General features: G+C 40.3%; 1 protein-coding gene across 2 annotated transcripts in view; it reads left to right on the forward strand.

The window, feature by feature from the left end:
• The window catches only part of ARHGEF33 (Rho guanine nucleotide exchange factor 33), a 51,130-nt gene extending 41,936 nt beyond the window's left edge, over positions 1-9,194 (forward strand). Inside the window, exons 11-15 of one of the 2 annotated variants that reach the window (XM_015558878.1) lie at positions 2,449-2,581; positions 4,433-4,516; positions 6,125-6,208; positions 7,843-7,991; positions 8,977-9,194. In XM_015558878.1, the coding sequence (XP_015414364.1) occupies positions 2,449-2,581; positions 4,433-4,516; positions 6,125-6,208; positions 7,843-7,991; positions 8,977-9,145 (619 nt within the window). In that variant the 3' untranslated portion in view covers positions 9,146-9,194. The remainder of the gene's footprint in view (positions 1-2,448; positions 2,582-4,432; positions 4,517-6,124; positions 6,209-7,842; positions 7,992-8,976) is intronic. The other variant, XM_015558879.1, reaches the window with a different exon arrangement.
• The last annotated feature ends 500 nt before the right edge of the window (positions 9,195-9,694 follow it).

Below are 9,694 nucleotides of genomic sequence, written 5' to 3' on the forward strand. Positions count from 1 at the left end.
TTTTTTGTATGTATCTGTCTAATTTTTTCACCACCACTTATTGAGGAGACTGTCTTGACTCTATTGTATGCTCTTGCCTTCTTTGTAAAATATTAATTGAGCATAATGGCTTGGGGAGATTTCTGGGTTCTCTGTTCTGTTCCATTGATCTACTATACATGCCTATTCTTGTGCCAGTACCAGGCAGTTTTGAGAACAGTGGCTTTGTAATATAGCTTGATATGTGGTATTGTGATCTCTCCAACTTTGTTCTTTTTTTCTCTGGACTGCTGTGGCTATTTGGGATCTTTTATTATTCCACATGCATTTTTGGAGAATTTGTCCTAGGTCTGTGAAATATGCCATTGGTATTTTAATGGGGATTGTATTGAATGTATAGATTTCTTTGGGTAGTATGAACATTTTAATGATGTTGATTCTACCAATCCATGAATACGGTATATTCTTCCATGTTTGTCTTCCTCTATCTCTTTTTTTCAATGTCCTGTAGTTTTCCCAGTACAGGTTTTTACTTCCTTAGTTAAGTTTATCCCCAGTATCTTAATTTTTTTGTTGCAATAGTAAATGGGATTTTTTTGTTTGTTTGTTTCTCTTTCTGTGAGTTCATTATTAGTGTATAAAAAAGCCATAGATTTTGGGTGTTAACTTTGTATCCTGCTACATTGCCAAATTCATTTATTAAGTCTAGCAGCTTTTTTATGGAGTCTTTAGGGTTTTCTATGTATAATATCATGTCATCTGCAAATAAGATGGCACATATTTAATTATCAAATTTGGTTATATCCAGCTGGGGAAGTTCAGGAGTTATTTGGGCTAATACTGAACTGCAAGAGCTAACTTATCAATTTGAAACTATAACTGGATTTCCCTTGATTGCTTTTATTTCCCTCATTATTTAAGTATTGGACTGAGAGAGTTGAAGTAACTTTGGAGGCTTTCAAAAGAATATGCTAACTACTATGTTTACATAATTTCACTCTTAGTAAGGAACAGAAAAAAAGTTGAGCACTCAGTACTTCCATCGTCATGAAAAAGTTGCTTCTGGGAGTCAGGTCTGGATTATACAAAACAGTGAAGTAGGGTCAGTATGTTTTGCCTTCTTTCTTCCTCTGTTCTTCATCTCCTGGCTCACTTCTTCCACATCACTTCCTGATTTCAAATAATATCCTTATTGAATTAAAAAAATTTTTTTAAGGCCTGTTTTCAATATTTGGTATAGAATCCACTGTAGGTCATTGCTCTTCATGTAACTTATGTGTTTCCATGATACTTGATGGGAGCTTTAGCCTTCTCTGACCCCACCCTGAAATCTCACCTGTTATCCCAGTGACAGTCCAGGAGGTATCCTGGACTCCAACCAAGTTACCAGCTCTCCAACTCTGCAAGTACACTGGCCACAGTGTAGCAGAAGGCAGTGTTCTCAAAAGAAGAGGAGGGAGGCAGAAAGAGAGGAGGAGAGACTGAGATAAGGCAGAGCAGAAGAGAGTCCCAGTGAGGCCAGAGGAGAGGAGAGGAGAGGAGAGGAGAGGAGAAGAGAGGAGAGGAGAGGATCCAATACAAGACAGATTACATCACCTATATAGACACCCATCCCATAGTCTGATTTCATCACCATGCCCGAACACCTTTCAGTGTCACACCAGCATTATTATTACCCAAAGTCATTGGTAGCCTCCCGGTGGGGAGAAACTCTTATCTAACTCTCTTGCTGGTGCAGCATTACATTCTTTCAGTTCAATTAGCTGAGCTTTCTTCCATCAGCTTTACAGTTTTCTCCCAGTCCAGCTGTCTCTGGGCCACCCTCCAAATCTCTCTGTTCTGGACAGGGATTACTTAGATCTTCCAAGTCCACTGCACCAGCCTAAGAGCTCAGATCAGGAGGCCTCTCCTCTTGAGCTTCTGGATCAGCTGGCCTCACATATGTGGAGACTGGTGGCCTAGCAGGTAGAGGGGCGGCAGAGAGAAGTGGAAGAAATCCTTGTAACACGGTTCAACACACAATATAGGAGCCATCAGGAAAGGGGCCTTTTTATATCCTGAAGATATCTGCTGTCAGGTCTACAAAGACACATTTTTCTTTCTTTTTTTAAAAAATATATTTTTATTGATTTCAGAGAGGAAGTGAGAGGGAGAGATAGAAACATCAATGATGAGAGAAAATCATTGATCAGCTGCTTCCCGCAAGCCCCACACTGGAGATCGAGCCTGCAATCCTGGCATGTGCCCTTGACCAGAATCGAACCTGGGACTCTTCAGTCCGCAGATCGACACTCTATCCACTGAGCCAAATCAGCCAGGGCCAAACTTTTATTTCTTAATCCTAAATGTAGACCTGTGACTCAGAGTAGTTTGAATAACTGGGAAAATGGGACCTACTGCACATATTCTTAAAGAGTTTCTTCTTCTCCACACCTGGCTCGTGTGATCCTGTCTCTCTTCTGTTTCAAGCCTCTTCCCTGGCTCTTTACGGTACCTTGTCCAGCAGCACCTAGATTTGCTTCATGCTCTGCAGGAAAGGGTCCTGAAATGGCCACGCCAAGGAGTCCTTGGAGATTTATTCCTGAAATTAACCAATGATGAGGTAAGTTTTTTAAAAAATTCTTTATAAATTTGAATTATATTCATGTCTCCCTCATCTACTTCTCTTAATAGAGAATCTAAAATCAGTGAATTTCAGAATTAAAGGAACTGCTAGGATCTAACCTCCTCATTCTACAGATAATGAAATAAAGTTCAGAGAACTTAAGACTGCTGAAACCACCCAGCTAGCTAGATAGTTGCAGATCTGTGACTAGAACCCAAGTTTTCTCATTTTCAGTTTATCACTTTCCACTGTACTATAACTGCTGCCATTGAACATGCATGTGTATGTACATATATATATTTGTGTAGAAATATATGCATGTACATATAAATCCATACATATAAAATAAATATGTGAAGGTTTATATATAGGTTATGTACTTTCACTTACTTCATTCCCTAGAGATTTGAAAAATGTGATGGACAGCTATTTGTCTGGAATGTTTTTTGTTTTCACTTGGAGAGGGTCTTAAGTTTCAAATTTCTATGTGGTTCTACAAATTAAATATGATCCAGGCCAGAAGTTGCAAACTCAAATACCTACAAAGTTAGACAGTGATATAAATGAATAGAAGTAAGCTGAGTTTAATACAATATGGACTGTTGGGAAGTGAGTTTAAGTGGAGCACATATGCTTTGCTACAAGGAATAGCTACTCACCTTTACCCAATTATTATGCAGGGGGAAAAAGACTCGAGTTGCCAGATCTGAATTTTAAGAGCAGATGGAAATCCAGAATTTTGTGTGAAATTTTCTTCTTAAAAATAGTATGTGGGATAATTAAAACTGGTCTGCAGGCCAGATTTTGCCTGCAGTCAAATCAAGGATTGTGGATAATAATACAAAGTTTACAAATTGTCTAGTTGTATAGATTTGTTTGTTGGACTTTTTCCCCCATATCACTTTTACTCATTTGTATTTGGTATGCTTTCTTGGGCTGAGAATTGTTATTTCTGTGGGAAAAAAACTTTGGAAGCTGAGAATTGTTTTCCTGAAGGCATATTGCATAGGTGAACATGCAATTAGTGGGAAAAAGTTGAGAACCACTGGTTTAGCCACTATGAAGTAGGTTGGACAAAGTTCCTCATTTGGATGTAGATGATTGAAATTAAAAAGTAATTTTAGGAGACTGGATGAAAGAAAGTGAAGGGATTAGCCAAAGAACATATATGCTTAGCTATGAACACAGTGTGGTTATGGCCAGAGGCAGGTGTGGGGCGGGCTGGGTGTAAAGGAGGGGCAGAATGAGGGGCAACTCAACAATAAAAAATAAAAAAAAATTTAGAAAGTAATTTTAAAACAAAATATGCATTTTTGTCATTAAGCAATTTAAAAATACTTTTTCAACTTAAGTAATTCCTCTTCTCTGCCTTGGTTTATCATTTCATTTTCTCTCATTAAAGTATATGTGCATGTTGAGTTTTGGAATATTGAGTTTTGGTTCCCAAGTCCATAGGGATAGCTACCTTAAAACCAACAAGTTTTTTTTTTTTTTTAAATATATTTTATTGATTTTTTACAGAGGAAGGGAGAGGGAACACCCATGAGTGAGAAATGTCGATCAGCTGCATCCTGCACGCCCCCTACTGGGGAGGTGCCCGCAGCCAAGGTACATGCCCTTGACCGGAATCGAACCTGGGACCCTTCAGTCCGCAGGCCGACGCTCTATCCACTGAGCCAAGCCGGCCAGGGCCCAACAAGTTTTTTTTAAAAAAGATGAATAAAAACCAAAAACATATTAAATGAATAATTAAGCTAAATCTCTGCAAAGTGCTTTTTATTTCTTTAAAAAATAGTTATCATTCCTGTTTTCAGGTTCTTACCATGCATTTTTGTATTTGTTTTCAAGAATAATTTCTTGGATTATTATGTTGCCTACCTGAGGGACCTGCCTGAATGCATCTCTTTGGTTCATGTTGTTGTTCTGAAGGAGGTAAGTTCACTCTACCTGTGCACTGCCCTTTGGTTACATGTGTACTATATGATGCTGCTCATCCTCCCGGGAAATACAGCAAATGCACTCGGAGCTTGTCCTCCAGGTTGGGAATGGTTTGAACAGAGCCACTGACACTCCTCCCTGGGGTTAAAGAAGCCCACTCAAGGATCAATACCATCGCTTTGGTCCTTGCCCTCCCTGCCTTGCTGACCCTCTGTTCCATTCCACTGGAACTTAGGCAAAGTAAATAGGTTTTCTAAGCTACAGCCTGCATGCTGTATGAGGGTTTTTGTTTTGTTTGGAGATAGTATGAATCTGAATTTATATAATCTAAATATTAAACTTAAGTCATTCTGTAACTGTCAGTTTCTAAGATTATAAAGTGATTCTAGTCATGTAGATTTAAGAGTTGCTAATGTAGTACTAGCTGGTTTGGATCAGTGGGTAGAATGTCAGCCTGCAGACTGAAGGGTCCCGGGTTCAATTCCGCCAGGGTTGTGGGCATGATCCCCAGGAGGAGGTATGCAGGAGGCAGCCAATCAATGATTCCCTGTCATCATTGATGCTTCTATCTCCCTCTCCCTTCCTCTTTGAAATCAATAAAAATGTGCTATAAAAAAGAATTGCTAATGTAATGCTATATTAGGTGCTCAACATGCACATATACTGGTAAGTATATAACAATTCTAGTTATTTTGGGTTAATAGGAAGAAACCGTAACAGAAGCCCTAAAGTTAAGAGTTAATAAAATTTCCTAAGAGGTGAGGTCTTAATTTTCTATATCACCTCATTACTCCCAACCCAGTATAATGCCTACCACATGTTAGTACTCAGAAAATATTTGAGAAAGGGAAAGGAAGGGAAGAAGAATGGAGAAAGTCCAACATGTTTCCTGCTGCCAAGCCAGCTGGCCAGTTTCTAATCACATCCCATTACCCACTCTCATGAGACTCCAATCCACCCCCAGTGCTTATTAGCAAACCATTGTAATGATTACTTGTAGAATCTTAATGAATTCATTCAAGTTAAATATAATTTTGTTTGTTTCTTAATCCTCACCTGAGGATATTTTTCCATTGGTGTTTAGAGAGTGGAAGGAAGGGGAAGAGACAGTGAGAGGAAAACATTGATGTGAGAGAAACACATTGATTTGTTGCCTCCCCTATGCACACTGACTGGGGCTGGGGATTGAGAATGCAACCGAGATATGTGCCCTTGACCAGAATCGAACCTGGGACCCTTCAGTCCACAGGCAACACTCTATCCTCTGAGTCAAAACAGCTAGGACTTAAATATAATTTATTGAATGCCCACTTTTGTATAGTGCTGTGCTAATATCTGGAGGTGGGATGGAAGGGATAGTTTGGAAAGTTGGGTGGATTCAAAAGAAGTATATGATGCTCTCCCTGCTAGAGAAGAGTTGTCTCCTTGAGCATGTCCTTGAACAAGTGACCTATCAGTAAGATCAATGCTTTATCTCACTCTAGTCTAGAGGAAGAAAATGCACTGGGAGTAAACCTTTTCTATTTTGCTGGGACTGATAATAGGGTTTGCAGCCAGAGCTGGAGGGACATTGAAGAATGGTTCTATCTTTTTTTCATTCAGGGTGATGAAGAGATTAAATCTGACATCTATACACTGTTTTTTCATATAGTCCAGCGCATCCCTGAATATCTGATACATCTGCAGGTAGGCATGTCTGGGAAAGCTCCCAAAGTGATTTTCAGGCTAAACTCTTGATTTTGGCTTTTGAGAAACACTGGCAGGGATCAGGAAGGAATAATTAATATTTCTAAGTATTTAAATACCTTACGATTGTTATGATTTCCCCATCCCCACCTTGTGGTATGAGCTAAAATCTCAATCTCTAAATGTGCTTGGTTCATGATGCAGGCTTTTTATGTTCTATCTTCATTTACCAGCAATCTCCACCTCTGCTGATCCAGGATCTTTCAATAGCAGCTCCTGCTAGGCTCTGAGTACCTATTCAGTCCCTTCTACCTTGATTCTACAGCCATCTAAATATGTCCCCTAATCCCCACTCCCCCCATCCTACCCCCAGTGACTAAGAACTATTTATATAACCTGCCCACTTAACTTTACTTTTTTTTTTTTTGGCTTGATTCCAAGGGTTCACTATACATTGCTTCTGTCTTATGTCACAGAAGAAGTATGAAGAAACTGATGAACTGACTTCTTCACACCCTTTTCCCACAGGACTGGTCCACCTTGGAGGAAGTAGAGTTGAGAGAGAGGCTCACCAACACCCTTACGCCCCTCTTCCTACCACTCATTATCCTGGTTTATTTGCTGACTGATCTTTCTAAGTAATTCAATGAAGCATCTTAGAAATGCTTGGGATTTATCTCAGATGGAAGTAGCCCAGTATCAATATCAAAAGACCTATTATATGTGGCTTTTGATCTTAAAATCATTTCTTCACAGTAATTATTTTCTTTAATCCTTTCAACAGTCTCATGAAATAGGTATCATTATTACCACTTCTTAGATAAGGAAATGGAGAGCCAAATAACTTAAATAACTTGCCCACGTTAACACACCTAATAGATGAAAAAATTTGGAACCGAAATCCAGGTCTTGAAAGCAGTATGATAAATAAGAGCCCTGGTTCTATTGGCTGACTTGAGTTCAGATCCTGACTCTGCTACTAACTAGATGTGTAACCTAATGAAGACTAGCTGACTTTGCTATATATCCTGATTCCCTTGTTAAACAAAGATGATAATGGTACCTATCTAATGAGGCTATGGTAAAAATTAAATGAGAAAATATATGTGCAGGCTTAGAGCTTGGCAATAGGAAGTACTCAATAAATGTTAGCTTTTCCAAATTCAAATTGCATGATGTTCTACTACAGCACAGTAGGCAATGTAATAGGAGCAACCCCCAAGCCAGCCTTGATCATAAACATCACTCCTCTTCCAGAGTGCCTTGGTATTTATTTCACATTCTCACCACTGGTCTGACTCCTATGAGTCTCATAAATATTGCTTTTTCAGCAGTAATTGTTAAAAAGGGCTCCATTACCTCAAAAAATCTAATTAATAGATCTAACTTTTCAGATGGACTTATCCTATGTTCACATCCAACTCAAACAAGAGCAACAGTGACTATTATTTTCCTTTGGTGTGATGGACAAAGAAAACAACAAGTGTGACTTTTCAGCTAGATGGGCCATATGTATTGCTGTTTTTAGTAAATGGCTACCAAACTCTCACAGCACATCAAGGCAAGGTACAGAAGGAACAAAACAACTTTTCATTCTAATTATGCAATGCTGCTTCCTTTTTTCCTTCATCCAGAACGTCCTGAAGTTCACAGAGCAGGAACACCCTGACTATTACCTACTTCTGGTGTGTGTTCAGCGCCTTCGAGTATTTATCTCACACTACACCCTGCTGTTTCAATGCAATGAGGATTTGCTTATTCAGAAACGGAAAAAGCTCAAGAAGTAAGGTTCTGATGGTGCAGTCTAGAGGGTTGATCAAAGGCTTCTGAGAACAGGGTAGAAACAATGTGGGTGTCTGTAACAAGTAACCATATTATAAGTTAAGTGGCTAACTTGCAGTGACAGGAAGTAGAAGAGAGAAGGGGAGGGAAGAGAGGTAGCCAAAATGGCTAGAATATGTAGGCACCTACTACCTGGTGGAAATTAGGAAAATAGGCACGTTCAGTCTAATGCCTATACAGACCCCCCTCTTAACTCATGTTGACTATCACAAAAGTAGCTGTCCCCTAAACTTGCCAGGTTTAAAAATACAGTTTAAAGGCCAGCATGTGGTTTCTTTCATTAATTCAACGGATATTTATTGAGCACCGATTTGTGTGTATCAGGTACTGTTCTATACAGAATATACTGCAATAAAAAATACAAAAATCGTTGCACATGGAGCTTACTTTCTAGACCTAGTCATCCAGCTAATAAGTGCTATGACAAGTGCTATGAATAAAAAGAAAACAAGTAAGGGAGGGGATGGTGGTTGAATAGATTTCATGCTAAGAAGGAACAGGAAGATTAGGGAGAATCGGGGCTTCAGAGAGAATAGAAGCAACCAATAGCAGAGCTCCCTAATGACCTGGATTTCCTTCAACCTCACCACATCTCAATAAGGAACGCTGAGCCTGTGGGTACTTTCAGACAAGAGAAAGGTGCTATCTTCCAAGCCATGGCTCCTCTAATGGAGGACATCTCCCTATACCATCCCTTTCCTACTCAATTCAGCCAATTGATCAGCATCATTACTCTTGCCTAACATCCAGTTTGTACCCTATTATATAAGCGATCGAGTATGTAGAGGGCCCTGGAGAGAGAACTTTACAGCCGAGCTTCATCTGAGAAACATTGTCTCCCCCCCATCTTTCTTGCCATAATCTGCGTGTTCAGAGAGCCAGTTTCCCGCTGTATACTCTGAGAATGATTACTTCCATTCTATTAGGTCATCCATGGCGAAGCTGTACAAAGGGCTCGCTTCCCAGTGTGCCAATGCTGGGCAAGACGCTTCCCCCACTGCAGGCTCTGAGTCTGCCCGCGACAGTGGGATCCACTCAGAAGAGATGCTGCAACCCTACTCTCCTGCTCCAGGTTCTGGCCCTGCTATCACGTAAGCACCTGTTGCTGTGGAGATTAAAGACAAGGCCTTGGGGTCCCAGGTGGTCTGTGCGGGGTAGCTGGCCAACCTGGATTAGGAGTATGACCAACAGAACTCCTCCCTCCCTCCCTCTTGCCCCATCAAGCCTCTGTGACAGGCAAGCAGTTGACCCAATGTTTGTGTCCTAGAGGAAGGCACTAAGAATGCTAAGGGGTGGCCTAGAGCCTTGAGGTTACTCCCAACAACTGGATTGCGGGTAACCATCCTCTATACCAGTGGTTCTCAACCTGTGGGTCGTGACCCCTTTGGCGGTCGAACGACCCTTTCACAGGGGTCGCCTAAGACCATCGGAAAACACATATATAACTACATATTGTTTTTGTGATTAATCACTATGCTTTAATTATGTTCAATTTGTAACAATGAAATTGGGGGTCACCACAACACGAGGAACTGTATTAAAGGGTCGCAGCATTAGGAAGGTTGAGAACCACTGCTCTATACCTACAGCATAAGTCTCTGGGTTTGAACAATAACAGTCTGAAAAGAGTGCCATAAGATGACA

This window comes from Myotis davidii, unplaced genomic scaffold (genome assembly GCF_000327345.1).
Source record: "Myotis davidii unplaced genomic scaffold, ASM32734v1 scaffold151, whole genome shotgun sequence".
NCBI classification, from domain to species: Eukaryota; Metazoa; Chordata; class Mammalia; order Chiroptera; family Vespertilionidae; genus Myotis; species Myotis davidii.